The sequence below is a fragment of the Urtica dioica genome, chromosome 10 (genome assembly GCF_054948205.1).
Source record: "Urtica dioica subsp. dioica isolate 48M chromosome 10, U.dioica_male_clone48M_v1_H2, whole genome shotgun sequence".
Taxonomy (NCBI): domain Eukaryota; kingdom Viridiplantae; phylum Streptophyta; class Magnoliopsida; order Rosales; family Urticaceae; genus Urtica; species Urtica dioica.
In genome coordinates, this window is record NC_142765.1 from 15,712,077 (window position 1) to 15,730,717 (window position 18,641).

At 36.1% G+C, this 18,641-nt stretch overlaps 3 protein-coding genes across 10 annotated transcripts; 1 reads left to right on the forward strand and 2 right to left on the reverse strand.

The window, feature by feature from the left end:
* Positions 1–461: 461 nt before the first annotated feature.
* LOC149383523 (Plant mitochondrial ATPase, F0 complex, subunit 8 protein) lies at positions 462–1,460 on the reverse strand. Its single transcript, XM_089629130.1, has one exon. The coding sequence runs from the start codon at positions 1,425–1,427 to the stop codon at positions 720–722; it is 708 nt and encodes a 235-aa protein (XP_089485256.1). The 5' UTR covers positions 1,428–1,460; the 3' UTR covers positions 462–719.
* Positions 1,461–8,880: 7,420 nt separating this feature from the next.
* Positions 8,881–12,405, forward strand: LOC149383524 (D111/G-patch domain-containing protein). 8 transcript variants are annotated; one of them, XM_089629526.1, is made up of 10 exons: positions 8,881–9,017; positions 9,102–9,207; positions 9,307–9,403; positions 10,034–10,091; positions 10,175–10,269; positions 10,354–10,489; positions 10,572–10,856; positions 11,507–11,694; positions 11,774–11,983; positions 12,093–12,405. In XM_089629526.1, the coding sequence occupies exons 1-10, from the start codon at positions 9,011–9,013 to the stop codon at positions 12,210–12,212; spliced, it is 1,302 nt and encodes a 433-aa protein (XP_089485652.1). In that variant the 5' UTR covers positions 8,881–9,010; the 3' UTR covers positions 12,213–12,405. The 8 variants fall into 8 exon arrangements, with proteins under 8 accessions (XP_089485652.1, XP_089485654.1, XP_089485647.1 ...); XM_089629528.1 differs by having other exon boundaries at positions 10,175–10,297; positions 10,394–10,489; positions 12,093–12,403; XM_089629521.1 differs by having other exon boundaries at positions 8,887–9,017; positions 10,170–10,269.
* Positions 12,406–14,052: 1,647 nt separating this feature from the next.
* FIP37 (FKBP12 interacting protein 37) lies at positions 14,053–18,284 on the reverse strand. The gene is made up of 14 exons (XM_089629557.1): positions 18,127–18,284; positions 17,978–18,029; positions 17,804–17,865; positions 17,341–17,408; positions 17,185–17,221; positions 17,004–17,091; positions 16,864–16,928; positions 16,710–16,787; positions 16,538–16,585; positions 15,828–15,881; positions 15,221–15,382; positions 14,634–14,703; positions 14,427–14,482; positions 14,053–14,337 (listed from the first exon to the last, which is right to left on the reverse strand). Exons 1-14 carry the CDS (start codon positions 18,151–18,153, stop codon positions 14,161–14,163), a joined length of 1,044 nt encoding a protein of 347 aa, XP_089485683.1. The 5' UTR covers positions 18,154–18,284; the 3' UTR covers positions 14,053–14,160.
* Positions 18,285–18,641: the final 357 nt, after the last annotated feature.

The following is an 18,641-nucleotide window of genomic DNA, read 5'->3' on the forward strand; positions in this document are numbered from 1 at the left end:
CAACATGCACCATTAACATCTCGTATTCAGAACAACATGCACCACAATAGCGAGCCCATTAGGTTGGACATCGTTGATGAAAATGAAAGTAATAGTTCTTAAGTTCTATGGATTCTAGGAACGATTCTTTATTTCCCATGCTTTGAGAGGCAACGAACCATCTCGAGCGTAGCATTGTTGAAGAGGCATCTCGAGCTCTCTATGCCACCGAGAGGTTATGGGTGTATAATATGATCATCAAATGAACGTATTTACACGTTGATACTCATGAGTTAAGGATTGCATGAGTTATTGGAGGTATCGTATGCTTGTTTAAAGATGGACTCAATGTTTGAACTTATGCTTGTTGTTCAAGTTTCATGAACCCACTAATTCATATAGGATTTTAATGAACATAGGTTCGAGAATCGTTGGATCTGGCTCAAAACCATGTAACAATACGCTCTTCTGATACATTGTATTGCAAAAGCTGTTGGGTTTTATTTTTCGCTGATAGATCTGTCTCATTAGAAAAGTATCAAAAACATCCTTGTTTTATGTTGTTTTAACATACATATTGATCAAGAAGTTCTAACAAGTTGAACTTGTTTCTAATTGAACTCTTTTTAATGAGCGGATAAGTATGAAAATGTAGTGGAGGAATTTTGTGTTGGAATTATTATTATTTAGCCAGGCAAGTTCGGGGGCGTTTCTCTTCTTTTGCGACCTCTCCGAGGATTTTAGAGATAGACTTGCATAGTTTCTTTTTTTTTGTCGGTTTCGATGATATTTATCTCCGAAACCTTAGGAAACTTTTTTTTTATGTTAGGGGCGAAGTGCCTGATATGATCCGCATCATATGATTCAGCTAATCGTTTTATAGTTTGAGAAAGCACTAACAAAGATTTATCTTTAGAATAAGGTAAAGCTTCCCCTCCTTGTTTTACTTTCCTGCTACTACAATACTGTCTATTGCTAGAGGTTCCTACATGCAAACTGGTTCCTCCACTTATTGAAGAAGTGAAGTGTTTCGGCTGAGAAAAGGCTAAAATCCTGGTTATTTTTTCATTTCTATGCTTGTATAAGCTCTTTAACAAGCATATGTTTCTTTCCATTCCTCGTGAGCCACTTATTTCTCCGAAAGAGCAGAGAAAAGTGCTTTTTATGGTATCGAAGCAACACCATTGGGATACGAAGAATAAACTAGAGTACATATAGGAGAGACCGGTGCGCAAAGCTGGACTCAAGATATCTTCATCTTCCAAACGCTGGTCCTTGCTCCGGATGTTCGATACCCGGTGTGAAAGCAGTTGGTTCCGTAGTTTGAGAAGTCGGCTGATTCCAAGTACTCCATCTCGCGAATTCCATATGAAAATATAGAAAGAAAAAAAGAGAAGACAAAACCATAAAATTTGTGTTAAATAAGTGAATTTATCGAGTTGAGGCATGATTGAGAGAAAAGTGTAAAGAAAAAACTGATATGGTGCGGCTCTCTTAAACTCATTTCATTATAATCTTCATGCTGGTTTGGTACCTGACCTGAAAAGCCCCCCGTTTGGAATACGGATGAGATCAGAAAGGCCATCATTAGGGCAAACGATGCAATAGCTTCGGTAAGAGCAAACCCAAGATGGGTTACCTATATGAGGATAGAAGTTGACTTAGTGCACAATAAATACAATTATTTCTCATGTCGTTGACCTCGCGGAAGTCGGAAATGAAAACATCATGAATACCGTTCAGGAATTTCATGTTTTTCTCAATATTTGGATTCTTTAACCCGCACGGTCGAAAAGATCCTCGCATAGCGAAATCTTAAAGTAAGATGTATCCATATAGATGTTCGCGTGAGGGAATTCGTCTTTTAATTGACTCGAAAAGGATTCCAAATACTTTTCCACTTCCGTTAGGACCAAATCTCGTATAGCCTTCTCTTTCTTATCTCTTTTATTCTTTCTATTCTCTGATTGATTATTCTTAGAACAAGAGGAACAGGAAGAGTGACCAGTGACTCCATCTGGGTTCATTTTTGAGATAACCCATTCTTTTTCAAAGAAAGAAATGAGCGGACGAATCCAATATAATAATAAAATATAAAATATTAAAGAGATTAAGCTATGTGCTAAGTCAACCCTCTCCCATATTGCCACAGACTGAATTAAAGAACGAACGACGTTTCCAATATTTTCAACCCCTAAAGTTATTGTTGCAGCTCCAGCACCTATTGATTTAGCCCCTTCTAACATTTCCGACTCATTCGACAGCTATGAAACAAACCGTCTAACATTCGATATTAAGAATCTAAAGTATAGACTTTAATACAAGAAACTCCTGCACCAATTAATTTCGCTCCTTCTAACATTTTTGTTTTATTCATAAAAAAATTCTTTTTATAGTATACGTTTTCTTTTTTGATTTACGATTCTATGTTATTTCGGCTACCTTTTTTCATGGTTTTCATTTGAATAATCTCAACAAGAATAGGCGGCTGGATTGAATCTATAAGATTCCAACATCTATAACTCACGTGAATGACAGGATAAAAAACTCCTATGAAGAACTATTTATAACCTAAGACATCATTATAGAGCTTTCCTAACGCTAGGAATCGAATCCGGAGTCTTGGTATACCCAATAGATGAATAAGTGATCCAATGATGGCTGAACTACTATATCTTATATACGAACCCTATAACCAATTGATAAGAGAGAGCGAGGTACCAGCACCTATTGATTTAGGACTAAGGCTATTCATGACAAGTGGTTATCAATAGAAGCTAAATAAACGGACCAATTGAGAGCTGCTTTCAACGGATCCTGACAGCAAGAACCATCATGAACTATGATAACCTATGAGCCGTACTAAGGCACTACCCATTGCATTGTACGGATGATCCTAAGGGTTATAAAGTGCAAGACATACAACCCATTCATTATAGAGCTATCCGAAGATCGATCCTCGTATTGAAGATAGGTAAGGTATAGTTCTTGTTGCCTGTTATGAAAAGCGTCTTATAGCTTTCAGGGAGTTCTAGTTGTTTTATTTAAAGAGTTCTTGTATCCTGAAAAGCCCCCTGTTTGGAATACGGATGAGATCAGAAAGGCCATCATTGGGGCAAACGATGCAATAGCTTCGGTAAGAGCAAACCCCAAGATGGCGTAACCAAATGATTGTTTAGCCAATGAGGGATTTCTTGCCACGGAATGAATTAAAGAACTGAAGACGTTTCCAATACGAACTCCAGCTAAAGCTATTGTTGCAGCTCTAGCACCTATTGATTTAGCCCCTTCGAACATTTGAGGACAAATCTTTTACAAACACTTAGCAGCCGCCTTTATTATTTGTTTTTTCTGGACCTTGGGGTTTCTCATTTCTTGAAAAAGTCTCCTGGGGGTGATTTATCTTGAGATAAACTCCCTTCCAGGAATATTTGAATATAACATCCACTTGTTTCTCCAGAGCAATTCTCTCGAGTTCTTTTCGATCTGATCGATGGAGAAACAAGGCTAATATGAGATAGATAAGAAAGGCCCCCAGGACAAGCATAAAAAGAAAGCCACGGGGTTGTTCGCAAACGAGTTGCAGGGCATTAACTATAGTGTCGATCATAGATAGTTCCGTTTTTGTTACGCTCTAGAATACACTTTCATCTAACTGTCTCATATAGGCAACACATTATTCGATAGACCACTTACATGAGTGGATTCTGCTCAATTTAAAGCTCTATTACGAGAATGCAAGGGGATATCAGATTATCCAGACATAAAGGTTTGATAGAATCTCCTTATGCTACTTTCAATGAAACAAGACGACCTCTTAACTGGATTCTCATTGATACATTCCCTTAAGTTAAGCTTAATTAAGAAAAACTGCCGCATTCGCTAGTATTTTTCAATTACCGGACTGTCTCATTACATTATTTCTTGAATATGCACCTATTTCAATATCGAAGACCTTTCCAGAGTCCGTTCAATTACCACTATAGATCTTAAGAAGTGGCTATAGAATACACTTTCATTATTTCTTTATGACTTCTTGGGCCTGTCTCACTGAACTCACCTATTTCTAGGTTCTCTTTCATCATCATTTCATGCCTTTCCATCTTAACTGTCTCATATAGGCAACACATTATTCGATAGACCACTTACATGAGTGGATTCTGGCTCCAAATAAATTAAATCGATCTACTTAAAAAGAAAAGTAAGAAAACTCTTGCCTTTTTATAGAAAAAGATAAGATGCAAAAAGCAAAGCGTCGTGCCCCTTATTTATTCCGCTACTTTCAACTTCCCTTATACTTACATAATGTTATTAATGCCTTCATTGGGTCCCCTAATGAGGTCTGTATCAATTAAAGACATGCTTTTCCCCTAAATAAAAAAGACCGATGAAAGGGTTAATGGGAGTTATGTTCAAGGTATAGGTTTCATAGAGTCTCTAGTGGTGTTGGTAGTCTATTTCATGCTTGTTAATCTCTAGAGTTAATGCAGTTCTGTAATCGGTGTTCTGGTCATATATCTCGATATCGCCTCAATTTTATTCAATGAAATATAGCCATGATAATCAACTACATCGGAAAAAAGCTCATTATATCACGAAATCCAGATTATAGAGTCCTCATTCTATTATTCTTGCATGAATTGAATTCTGATATAGATTCATAGACCTATATCATTGACAAGCTACGGTTAAGGAATGCTTTAATCTTTAATGCTGTTATATCTGATAGTTATGTTGGATTTCTGCGGATTGTTAATGAATAGGTGTTGCCAGTTGTTCTATTATTGATCCAAGTATTTATTCCAAAGACAACAGATACTAATCATAACTGATATTTAGGCAAAATAAGAGAACAAACACCATGATATTCAACGAATATATTAATGACACGAGTATATGAGTCTATTCATAGAGCTATAGAGTACCTATAACAACGTAGTAAACACCATGCACCATGATATTCAACGAATATATTAATGACACGAGTCTATGAGTTCATAGAGATACCTCTATACCAGTTCTTATCATCTAGGACCTCATTATTTTATTCCATAATAGATAGAACAGAACTATACTATATCAGACTAGAAATCACCGATGGAAAGCTTGTCCGAGTTCTAACACCGTAGGTATGGAAAGTATATCAATGCTGTTTCATGATATCATTAGAGTTGAATAAGGCTCTTTATTTAATGGGTACTGTTCCCGTAGGGCAGTTTTACAGGTATTATCAAGAGACCTGTTTCATCTACATTCTATACCGGAGTTCATGTTGGTCTATTAATGCATCATACATATATCGAATCGATTGTTGTTATCTATCGTTCAAAGTTTCATTGATGTTGTTCTAGGATTGTTGTCAATGCAAGGGAGTGATAGTCTTGAGTTACCCGAGTCTATATAATGCATGACTGACTAGTTGTTTGTTATCGGGGAAAAAACCTGAATCATCTGCATTCCACTTTCCTCCGGCGAATAGTTAATGCTCTATAGTTCATCTGTCATTTCGGTCTATCTTTTTGTTTGAACTCTCTAACGATAACTCTTCTAGTACAAACAAATTTATGTGATATCTTGATATCAATGACTTCAAGACATCAATGTACCAATTTGGAATCTATCATGCGGACTCTTCTCTTTAACTCTATCGGCTTGTTCTTTTTCTTTAATGCCTTCAAGGTAATAGATGTTGTTCTCTATCTTCATCTCATAATGATGGTTATCGCCTATAGAATGATACAATTCTTGATGTCAAGAGTTATTGAATCTTTCAATGTGGTCGATACCAATACCATGCTATATTAAACAGAACCTGGAGCTACATTAAGGTAGATTAAGGGTTTCATGCAAGTTATATCAATGGGACTGGGACAGCTGTTTAACTCTTGGAATAATGCCAGGTTATGTTATAGAAATGGTGAATTCATGTATATATAGGGGCTTTTATCCACAAGAACTCACTCATTTGTTAACTATACATTAAACGTTCAAAGAACAAGTCAAGAAACAGATACCATGAACCCATAGAATAAAGGTTTGTTTTTCCAGACAGAACAGACCTTAATGAAATAAAGAATTGTTGTTCTGAATGGGGAAAAGACTCATATTTATTGGCGTTAATTAGCTATGAAAATGGCTTTCACCCCTTAAATAACACGTCATTTCTTTTTCAATCAGATTAAAGACACATTGCATTTTCATTTATTTCGGTTTTCTATGTTTTTTTTTTAGTTCGAACTTCGGCTTTGTAATTATAATTATGCTGGTTATCATTTTGTTTGGGATTTATAGCTGGGCTTCTATTTTCATTCAATTACATTGTTGTATTTTGTTGATGCTCCTAATGTTGTTCTGAAATTTGCTTTAAATTTGGGCGTTTATTTACATTTACATTTACATTTAAAATTAGATAACATAAATAATTTATTTTTACAAGGGAAATGAGAAAAAAGAAAGAAGACTACAATATTTAAAAACACGTTTGGAAAGTATTAAACTAAAACTAATCTTATATTATTAATTTACATGCCAAAAAATTTATTGTGTTATTTTGAATTAAGTCATATTCATAAAAAAGAATGCTATCAATTATTTGATAACACTCATCTTAAACACTAGCAATTTTTTTTTGTCTAACCTTTCGTTAATTTCCTGTAAATAGCCATATTGCTTACGTGGCAGCTTATTAATTAAATTAGGTTTACACTTTTGCCCTTATTTAATTCGCAGATTGTTTTAATTAGACAGTTTTTTTTTCAAATTTCGAATCAAATAATGAAACCGAATAGGGAAGTTTTCAAATTTGAAATTTCCTGCAGATTTTGAAAGTTAATAGCCCATTTTTGTTATGTATTTGGAAGTTTTTAGCGTTAACTTTAGGTAATTAGTATCTATTTTCGTGGCAATTTATATGGATAAAATCTGTAAATATATTCTTCATTTATTGATATTATTTTGTCTTCCATATATTCATAATTTCTAGAATTTTCGTGCCCAAAATATTTCCAGAATTTTTTTCAGTTTATTTACACGAATATACTGTAAATATGTTTTGTATTTACAGTGAATATACTGTAAATATGCTTTGTATTTACAATGAATATACTGTAAATATGCTTCGTGTTTACACGAATATACTGTAAATATGTTTTCTATTTACACGAACATACTGTCTGTAATCCAACAACAACAATGTCACTGTAATCCAACATTTATCCCAAGCCAAGCCAACCTAAACCGAAGCTTAAATCAAAATGTGAGCAACCAAAAAAAAAAATTGTTCTTCGCGGAGTCCATGATTCCGATCGGGACCTTTGGACGCAGATTGCGGAGAGGAGGACGAAGTGAGAGGCGCCAGCGACGAGGCTGTTCTTCGTGATAGATCTGCCTCTCTGCGTGGATGACGGGCGGGCCCGCGCGAAGTTCCAAGCCGACGCCCATTCTTCTCGTGGAACGTCAAGAAGAGCACGAAGAACGAGACGAGGACGAAAGCGAGGTTCCAGATCACGTCCAGGACCATGATCGGCTGCGAGTACGCGCAACTCTCTCCTCCGCCGGAGATTTGTTCTTCTCCGTCGTCTTCGTCATCGTCGTCGGCGAGGATGGCGGCGGCGAGGAGGCGGAGAGAGAAGGAGGAGGGTGTTGATGGAGTGGTGTGGTGGCTTCGGAGGGGAGGGTGAGTTGTGGAGAGAGTGATCGCATCCAATTACTTCTGCATTTTTTTTCCTTTTGGATTGTGTTTCGTTCGGTTACTTGTGGTGGTTTTAATTTGGTTTAAATGAATATCCCTCGAAATCCGCGCGAGTAGTTAATGCCGAAATCTGATTTATTTTTTTAATTAAATGAATATATTTCTTGGGCGGGAAACTGCTGGACATATGCGTCATTTCGTCTGCTGTAAATAAATGACACTGACTATTTACAGCATATTAACGAAAGGTGGGCTAAAAAAATTGCTTATTTTTGGGAGGCCATTTAACTTAATTACCCGAGATGCAAGTGGGTCCGAAGAGTGTGGAAGCTTACGAAGTTTGGGGAGCTGCTCAAGAACGCTCGGGGAGACGATGTCACCGGTATCTTCGTCTACATTGCGAGTGCCATTGAGGTATGTGATTTTGAATTCTATATTGCGCTTGTTTGGGAGATTTGGAATCATAGGAACCAAGTGACGGCGGAGAAGTCTAAATGGAATCCGGAGGAACTCGTGGATTGGACCGGCGACTTCCTTAACTCGTATAGAGAAGTCAATCTCATCCCGTCTTCGGCGGGCTGCGACTCCGAGAATCGTAAGTGGGATCCGCCTCCCCCGGGTGTGGTCTCTATTTGTGTGGACGCTGCCACCGACGACCAGGGGGGCTGGTTTGGCACCGGAGGGGTGATTAGGGATGATAAGGGATTTGTGATTGCCTCGGAGATTTGTGATTAACCGGGTGGTGCTTGAGTCAAATTGTTGTGCGTGCGGTCATGAGCGACATGGTCCCGGCCACGGAACTCGGTGTCATTGTGCACGACATCAAGGTACTTCTTCCCTTCTTCTTCGGTTTCGAGATTATTTTCCTTCCTCGATCGTGTAATACCGTGGCGCATAATCTTGCTCAATTTTCTCTTAGTTTTGACTCGGATGTTCGTGGGAGGGGGTTGTCCCTCCTTGCGCAATGCGAGACGTTCTTAGATACCAATTTTATGCTTTGTAACCACGGTTTTCCTCCGTCATACTGAGGGTTGATTAATGATAAGTTCGTCGTCGTGGTGCCGTCCATCTTTTTCACAAAAAAAAAAAAAAAAAAAAAAAAAAAAAAAAACGCGGGTAATTTTGCTTGTTTTTTGTAATGTAACTCATTATTTTGGGCCCTGTAAAGCCCAAATGAAAAGGTACTTTTGAGCCAATATTGCTCCATATATCGACGACGTCAGATTATAACAACAAACGAGGGAAAGAGAATGGCGGGTTCTATTACTGAGATGGAAAAATCGGAATCGAATTCACAATATTCTCAGTTTGTCTGGGACGAGAATTCTAAGCTCTATTTCCATGCCAGGTTCCTAAATATCTGTACATATACATACGTCTTTTTGTGTATAAATATTGAAACTTTTCCTTGAAGTGTAATTTTCGGTTTCAGCAGTGGATTTTATCACGACCCAAACGCCGGTTGGTACTACAGCACTCGAGACGGGCTCTACTACAAGTTCGAAGATGGTGATTACGTTCTTCTTAATTCTGATCAGGTATATTTGTTTTTTTTTCAATTTTCGAATTTATTTTGTCTGATTTTGTAATTTATTTCTTTCGGATTTTGATTTATGTATTAATTTCATGAATTCCAGAGTGATAAGTGCGAAACGTCTGAAATGGAATCTGATGTTCCAGAAAGCTCATCTCGCGACGAGCAATGTGCGAAAGTTGCGAGCAAGGACGAGATTGGTTCGGCTCTAAATTTTTAATAAGCCCTAAAATATTTGTTTACCTTTGGTTTATGGACTGATAATTTGATTTAATTTCCATTTTCATCATTCTGCTTCCAATGTTTCCACATAAATCTTTAGCTCGATTTTAAGTTAAAGCAGTATTGAGTGCCACTGAAGACGAGTTTGATATATAAAAAAATAAATAAATAAATAAATAAATAAATTTATTATTATTAAAATTTTCAACTTGGTGGTTTTAGGGCTTCAATGACCCAAAAAAGTCTAGAAGTAAACTTGTAAATCTTTCTTCTTTTTTTTTTTTTTTTATAACCGTGGTGTCTGGGTTAGACCCAACTAATATCCACGAGGCCCTGGCATTATCGACCGGAGACTACCCCACTGGCCCCAATTGTTGAGTCTAGGGGGAATCGAACCGGGGATGTGCAAGATTCCAAGAATCACCCTTACCACTAGACCAACCCCTTGGGGTTCTTTCTTCTGTTTCTTTTTCATGACAGTTTTAGAATATATGTGCGAAACTTGTATCTGAATTTGATACCATTTTCCAGACTAATTGAATGAATTCAGTCTTGGGTCAATGTAATATTTTGGAACTGAACAAATGGACTTGTGCTTTAATCTCTAGGGAACGCAGAATTCAGCAACAGTTATTCGCCCGAGAATCACCGACCCCCGTCAGAATGGTAAAGTGTCGACAATATTTCCCATCTCAGCCATTGACACATATTCCCCAAGCTGAAGCTTCCGTATATTCTTTTAAGGTTAGAAGAGACGCTTATCGATCTGTATTTATCGGGATATAAAAGCCAAGCGATTGACGAAGTTTGTGGTGATGCGACAAGTCCCAAGAAAACAGACGAGGTTGATAATGTCGAGTTTCAGCCTAATGGTGTGTTGTGTGTGTGTGTGTTTGTGATAAGTATTTCGATTAGGTTTATTCTTCAGAAAAAGAAATGGCGAAATATATTGGTTTTGAGTCTTTCAGAGGACACCGATGTGTACGAGTTAGAAGAAGGTGAATGGATTCCGGAAGATGACTTTGACGCGGACCAATCAAATGAAGACTCATTGGATGATGGTGGTGATATATTTTTACAGTTCATCTCGTTTTTTTCTTTTTCTTTTTTTTTTTTGGGTCATGTGGCTTGACATGGAAGCTACAGGTTTTGCTCGGGAAGAAGAAGAGAACTGGCGATCTCAATACGGTCAAGTGATTCGATCTTCTGAAGAGGATGAGGAGGGTAAAATAGACATTCCGGCGGTGGAATTGTGGGATTGGTCAACGGTCAAAGGGACTAGAAAAAACGGGAAAGGCGTGATTACTAAGCTTGTCGGGAGGCTGATGAGGAAATCTGCTAAGCTCCATCCATCGATGCCTTGTGGCGGCGTTCGTCTGAAAACCGCTCCGATATGTGAAGTTCGTCTTGATCTGGTACGAGTCACGACAGGTTTGCACTTTCCTCTTTTCACATTGGTGTTGTGTTGGTTTGATTTGCTTTCTTTGAATCTCGACATTTGTTTGGGTTATGATTGTGACTTGTTGGCCAGTATGCCCTTTTTCTCGACAGTTTTCTCCCTCAACTTTTTTTGGGCTTTTTTTAATAATGTAATTATTCTTTCCATGATCAACCGCACAAGAATTGGGTAATTGGAAGCACGATCAATTGATAGGGTGAGTACTTTAAGAGGGTTAGAACTAAGGATCTCTTGGAAATAAATCAAAGGTCTGTCTGATGACCAAACAATTTTTTTTTTTTTTTCCTTTCAGTTTCTCACAAATAGGTAAATAAAATAGTCATTTCACATTTTTTTTTTTTTTTTAAAAATAGTCATTTCACACATAAACTTTCCTTGAAAACTTGTGTTTTTTTTTTTTATGCATTAGAAAAATAACATATTTTACCTACCCTTAGAGTCCAAATGCGAGAGATGCTGGAATTTTTTGTTCAAAAAAAATTCAAGCTCGGTGAGGATAAATCACTACAGGAAAAGAAAAAAAAAATGACGAGCTAAAGTGTCACCGCCAGAATCATTTGACTCCTTTGAATTGGCATGGTTAAACACATAGGTATGTGATCAAGTCAATTTTGTTCCCTAGGTCAAGTCTATAGGTTGCGGAATCCAAGCTCGGAGCTCTTAGCTTCCCTCTCGGCTTACGACAGTTCCGACCCGACAAAAGACTGGGGATTCCCCGAGCTATCCTTACACGAAGTCAAACAATCAGTCAACGACCCGAAAACCGATGCAAAAGCAGGAGGCAAAAGCTCGGCCGTTGCAAGGGAAAAGGTGTTTTGGACACAGCCAGTTGGCTCTTGCGAATTCATTTGCACAATATTGACATTCCTTTTTTGTTTTTTCCTCTTAGAATCTGAGTGCGCAGAATAAAAGCCAGACGTACAGGGACAGAGCGGCCGAGAGGAGAGCCTTGCACGGCGCTTTCAGCGTTGCTCCAGGACAAGACGGTGACAGTGAGAGCGGTCTCCGATCGGAGGAAGCCACGGCTCAGGCTTTGGACATGTCATTCGGGGCCGGAAGTTACGCCAGAAAACTTTTGGAAGGCATGGGATGGAAGCAGGTAAATAATATAAACCCCTGTACGATAAACATCGTATGAATCGCTAACTGTGGTTTAGTTCAACAAAGTCTGATCAGTGTCTCCGTTTTTTTTTTTTTTTTCCCTTAAGGGGGAGGCATTGGGAAAGAGTATGAAAGGGTTGGTTGAACCGATTCAAGCCGAAGGGAATATCGGCAGTGCGGGACTTGGGTGGCCTCGGGGAAGATCAAAACACCCTTTTAACTATTGAGCATTTTTTTTTTTTTTTTTTTTTTGTGTTCCTGTCGTTTCATGAAAAATGTAAGAAAAAAAAATTGGTAGGAATGATAAAATATAATACTTAAGCAAGCTGGTTGCTGATGGAAATGCATATGGTAATTTTACGATGTCGATTTGTTAATTCGCTGGAACAGAAATTTCTTCGAACAGATTTTTTTTTTTTTTTTTTAATAATGTGGATTCCAAATTTCTCCAGAAATTAAATGTCTTTGATGTTCTACCGAAGTTTTCTTATAATGTCAAGTTGGAAATTTGAATTCGTGCTATTTTTAATTAAAATTTAAGTCCAGACAAAATCAAATATTATACATTCTGTAGTCAATTTATCGCAGCTTTTCCCATTTTTAAAGGTGCAAACAAATTGTGAAAAATATAATGTGTTGAATAAACCAAATGTGAAACGGTCAACTCCTACCACATTGCAATATAATGCAAAATCTTCTCCAACCGCAAATACAATATTATATTTTAGTGTGTGTACATTATCACACCAAATTTAGTGTGTTACAGTATCACACGACCAAAAAAAAAAAAAAAAAAAAAACTCTTTGATATTATTTTATCTTTAGTTGATTACCAATTTCACTACCAAACCAACTTTATTGTACTATTTTATTGATTTTAATAATATAATAATGAAGAATATTAATTTTAGTGTTGTGATTAGAGTTGGGAAAAAAAATTTGATGCTAAAAACACACAAAAATAGTGTGATTTCAATACAAAACTTAGCGTTAAAGTTGGAGTTGCCTTAAAAACCATAAAAAAAATCAAGTGCCAGCCAGCAACTTTCCGAACCATTTTTTATAGCAAATAAATACCCTTGCTTACACCCCTATTTATTTCAAGAGAAAATAACACATTTATACCCTGTGTTTTAGTGAAATGTTGAGTTTAACCATCGGTTTTCAAAAATGTCGAGTTCATACCATCTGTTTAACTAAAATGACGAAATTATATCTTCTGTTTAACTAAAATGACGAAATTATACCCTGAAATAGACAACAGTGTCACGAATATTCTTTTTATTGACTTTTCATTGACGTTGATTATAATATTTATATATAAACACCAATTATCTTTATTCATTCGCGCCATATATGTAATTTATTTAAAAACTAAAAAAATAAACAGTCTCTTAATCGTGAAGAACACAGAAAGAGGCAAATGGGTAAACATCGATAGTTGATAGCCATCAAAATCGCATATTCGAACAGAGAATCAAGGATTTAGAGTTACAATTCGAACACGGAATGAAGTCATCTCTTAAAAGGTATGAGTTTTATTATTTAATTTCAATTTAAGGCTATTTTTATTTCAAAATTGAGAATTTGGAAGTTAGGGTACTAATTTAGATTTGATTCGGTCTTTCTTATATAAGAGTTAATATCAATGAAAGAGAGATTTGTGACGCTGTTATTCATTTCAAGGTATAATTTCGTCATTTTAGTTAAACAGATGGTATAATTTCATCATTTTAATTAAACAGATGATATGAACTCGACATTTTTGAAAACCGATGATTAAACTCGACATTTCACTAAAACACAGAGTATAAATGTGTTATTTTCCCTTATTTCAATCTTTTCCTCCATCATTTCTCGCCTAAAACCATATCATTTTTCAATTCTTAATCGACCATATTCATCAGCAGGTCAGCGGACCGTTCATGTAGGTGGGGGCCACAGATCAGGTGGCTCCCACTCTTCTATCTAAATCATTTTCTTTATCTACCTCACTGATTGCACATGTAAAAAAAAAAAAAAAAAAAAAAAAAAAAAAAAGACAAACAAAAAACAAACAAACAAAAAAAATTTGAAATGAAGAACCCGCTTAGCCAGAAGTTTAATGTACAATGTAACATGAGAGAAAGAATAATAAAAATATTCTACAAAATTTGTCTCTCAGGTTTATAGATTTCAGTTGTCAACAATTTCAACTGAGGCATTTTCGTTGCTAGTAGTAATTTTGTCGTTTGTAGGTGATTCAGTTTTCTCTTCCACTGAATCTCTCTTCTGCAGCTCCTCTGACTCTTCATTTCGTCTTGCTGCGATCACTGCCTCCTTTTCTTCTAGCTTCTCTTGCAAGATTATTACCTGTACTTTAACAAAAATAATCTTCAGTAAAATTATAAGCAATCAATACACACAAACATATATATATATATGGGAAGCGAAACAATTACCGTTTCATTTGATCGTTCCACATCATTTGCGAGACCATCCATCTGTTTGTGCAATCCTGCCAGAAAGTACGATACACGAGTATTACGATAAAAAAATTTTTAAAAAATTAAAAAAAAAAAAGATCTCTATTCATATCACAAATCTCTTTTCGGGTTTGTGCATTTTGGATGGATAGGGATGCATTTTGTGTTTCAAGTATCACTAACCTTCGAATAGATTTCTGAGTTCCGTATTTTGGGATTTCTGGAGAGCAAGTTTCAAAGCTAATTCGTGTATCTGTAAGCCAAAAAAAAAAATAAAAAAAAATAAAATAAAAAGCAACCAAAATTATTATAACCCATGAAATTAATTGATGAACTGATACGATAATCTGGTGATCGAGAGACCCGTGAACCTCCCAACAAGAATTTATTCCTTTCCCTCTATTCTCTCATATCACTCATAATTCCAACTATTTATCGACTATATTTACCGTCAATTATTCTAAAACCACGGCTTAACTAATAGCTAACTGTTTCAATTACCAAAGACCCTGTCAAATTAATCACATGGTCAATGTCAAGTAGCACCGGAAAATCAAAACACAGCAAGATAACTCGAGATACGATTGAAATTACTGCGTTAGCTTGAAATTTTCATTTGATACAAAGCAAACAAATTTTGTTAAAATATTGCAAACTATATACAAGAAACATAAATAACGATTCAAATGTCCAAGAATCGGGTACTCAAGGTTGATAATAATAATCATAATAATAAATATAAATGGGAATGTACAAAAGCCGTGGCGCACCTTTCCCTCGGCAGCTTGATTTCCAATCTCCTCGTTTTCCTCTTGCAAGGTCCTACATTTAGACATCAAACTCTTTCCCATCTTGCTTTGCGGAGTAAATTGGACGGCAGCAAGATTGTCCTGCAACTCCTTTATTTTTTTGTCCTTTTCCTCGGCAAAATTCTGACATTATCACATTGTAAGAATATTGAGTCAAACTTAGGCTCAGTTTAGAACCGGGAACATGCGAGGGAAAATGATATGGAAGGGAAGATCATAATTCCATGTTGTGTTTGGAAGTCATCAAAAAAAGATGACGGAAAAAATAAGGGAATGCTGAGAAAAGAGACAAACGTGGGTCCCCCCACCTTCATTTTAGAAATTTGGATGAATTTCAATTTTCTACCCGATGTTGGATTGGAAATGGAACCCCCTTTTTATTAATGCATTTTTCCTCCTATAGTTCCTCTTATTTACCCTCAATCCAAACAACAAAAGGAAAATAGGAGGGATTCCATTTTCCCTTTCCGTCCAATTTTCAGGTTCCAAACACACCCTTATAGATTATGGATAAAAACACAATTTCTAATCAATTAATGTAAGAATGTGGAACTAGCTCCGAGTGTACCTTTAAACGCGTGAACTCTTCATGGATTGCTGGATCTAGTAGCAGCCTCCTTGCCTTTTAAAAAATAATCGCCGTGGGAATTCGAAGCCACCATCAAGATTATTATAATTGCAACGAAAGAATGATAATAAAAAAAATATTGTAGGAGCGACCAAAAAAAAACCTTACATGACTGATAATTGCATCTCGAGAAAGGTACAATAAAATAAAAGTAACCCATTAGTTGCATAAAAATATTGTATTTATCTCATGTATCCAACAAGTTTCAATTCGACTAAGTCAATTTCAGCTGAAGCAAGTGAGATAAGTGATTCGTATATGTGCTGATTATCACCAGTCAAACCCGCTTTTATCTTTTCTTGAGTTGTGTGAGTTGAGCAGCATAGAATCTTTCAAAGCAACGAGGGAACATGAAAAAGTTTTAATCGCAGAAATGTATAATTTAAATTTAAGTATGTAGTGGCTTTTGCTATCAACTTCAAGGAAATAATTAAAAATAAAAAGTAAAAAAGGTATATTTACTTGGTCTTATGGTTGGACATGAACAATACAAAGAATTTCACATAGGACATTGCCAATATTACGGATTTACAGATTACAAGGTTTGAAGTTCAAGAGATGATACACAAAGCGAAAGAACATAGCTTTGAAAGACTACATCATTGGAGCGTGACTCAAAAGGATGTACAGTTAAGATGAAATAGAATCACCTGCATCGATGGTGGCTTGAGTTGTACTTTCAAATCCCGAACTGCGGACTGTTTTTTTATGAATAGAATTGGTGTCATTCAAAGCCGATAAAATTATTTAAGCAGCTAAGAAGCAATGCAAACCAGTGAAATAAGGAATATTATTAAACAACAGTTCCGAGAGTTCTCTCACCTTAAGCTCCGCTACTTCTTGCTCTCTTTTAGCAAAGGTCACTATAAACGCAGCTTCCTTCCTTTTCGCTTTTTCCAACTGATAATTAGACTGTTTCAGCATTTGCGAACATACAACTTTCTTAATCACATTGAAACAAAATCTAGGATTAAACCTGTTCTCGCAAGGACTCTTCGGAGTTCTTCAGGGTCTGAAGGTAATTGATCACTAGTTTGGGTTCTGCAAATAAAATCTTGAATGAGCACTCTTGGAGAATAAATTCTACGAATAAACGATTCGTAAGAGAAAACTAACCTGGGGTAGTCCCAATAGGTATAAACGATTCATTCTGAAATGCCAAGTGCCACTTTTGAATCTCAGATTTTGCCGCTTCAAGTTCTGTCTGTAAATAGCACACTAATTAATATTTCAGCAAATTATAAACAATAACAATCACGGGTGGTTCTTATACGGTATAATTAAAAATCATACGTACTTGATATGTTGCAAGCGTATCTTTACACTCCTGGAGACTGCACTCAAAGAAGAAGTACAATTAAAAAATAGATAAATTAAAAAAATAAAAACTCAATTTATGGTAAGTAATAATTAGTATCACTATTTATTTACGGCCAAGTCAACCTTGCTCTACCTTTCTCGAAGAGACAAGATCATCCCCGTTGCCACACCCGGAGCAGTTTCTTCAACTTTCGAGTTAGCCTGCAAAAAGAAAATGAATCTTTCTAAGCAAAACTAGTGAGTGAATCCTCTGTTAAGTGGAAGAAAGTCAATACCTAGTCTTCGGTAAATTTCTTACTATCTCCAACTAGAATGTCTAAATCAAAATTCTGAAAACCACAATTTTTTTTCCCCTTCCAACGATTCCCAATGACCAATTCTCTCATACCTTGCTTAAATCCGCATGGTACATAGTGAGGAGAAGAAAGGTGGGAAAAAAAATCATATAAAGATTGTAACGTTTTAAATTACTTTCGAATCATAAATATCTAATAAGAGATAATAAAGATGCATGTTCAAATTAAAAATAAAAATAAAACCAATTCAAAAGCCTACACGGAGTATCACTATATCGCCACAAAACTACTTCAATTTACCTTCTTAGCGCCAAAGAAGTCGTCCTCTTCATCCTCTAGATCTCCAAAGTTTCTCTTTGTCCCTAAATTTTCGTAAATAAATAATTACGAAACTGTAAAATGAAGTACCACATCCACACCCAAAAAACAAAAACAAAAACACCCATGTTCGGCCTCGAAGGAATTGAAACCAACCTGCACGCCTGTTACCATGGACTCCGGTAAAATCTCCTCCGAAATCATCGTCCTGAAATTAATTTCCGAAATCCACATTGGCAAGAACAAAAAAGAAAAAAAAAACCCTAGAAATGTGGAGCCAATTGAGGAGATTTGAAAGTACTTACGTCCTCGATATGGTTGAGAGACGCCATGGCGATTCGAAACCCTCTAGGGCTCGAGACTCGGGTGTTTTCCTGTGGCGAAGAAGTAGAAATCGGAGAAACTTAAAACCACAAGTTTCAGTCTTTTTTCCCAGGTAGAGACGGGAGTGTAGAAATTAGGGTATAGTCAATTAATGTGAAATTCTTTTCACTCAATCAAACGAAAAAAATTTATCTTTTGTTTAATTTTACATTAACGTTCCTAAACGTCGTCTTAAACGTCCTACTTAAATGTAGTACCTTTTTTTTTTTTTTTTTTTTTTCCTTTTGTTAAAGATTAAATGTTGTACTTGCATTGAAAGGATGAACGATTTAATTTATAAGTACCCTCACTCAATATAATAGATGATTTCGAGTGAACCATAAAAATGAAAATCCAAAATAAGAAGATTATTTAGAACAAAAGTTGAAATATTATTGCCTACTTAATATCAAAATTTGCAATTTAAAAACAAAATATGGAGCTAAAATACTACTAA

Excerpts from the sequence above, each read along its gene's own strand:
- LOC149383523 (XM_089629130.1), bottom strand. The coding sequence starts at position 1,427 with ATGCCTCAACTCGATAAATTCACTTATTTAACACAAATTTTATGGTTT.
- FIP37 (XM_089629557.1), bottom strand. The coding sequence starts at position 18,153 with ATGGCGTCTCTCAACCATATCGAGGAC. Across the intron at positions 17,866-17,977 it reads CCATGGTAACAGGCGTGCAG|GGACAAAGAGAAACTTTGGA; the intron begins GTTGGTTTCAAT and ends ACGAAAATTTAG. Across the intron at positions 17,222-17,340 it reads ATCTTGTCTCTTCGAGAAAG|TCTCCAGGAGTGTAAAGATA; the intron begins GTAGAGCAAGGT and ends CTTTGAGTGCAG.
- LOC149383524 (XM_089629521.1), top strand. The coding sequence starts at position 8,920 with ATGGCGGGTTCTATTACTGAGATGGAAAAATCGGAATCGAATTCACAA. Across the intron at positions 9,404-10,033 it reads TGCGAGCAAGGACGAGATTG|GGAACGCAGAATTCAGCAAC; the intron begins GTTCGGCTCTAA and ends TTTAATCTCTAG. Across the intron at positions 10,490-10,571 it reads AGACTCATTGGATGATGGTG|GTTTTGCTCGGGAAGAAGAA; the intron begins GTGATATATTTT and ends TGGAAGCTACAG.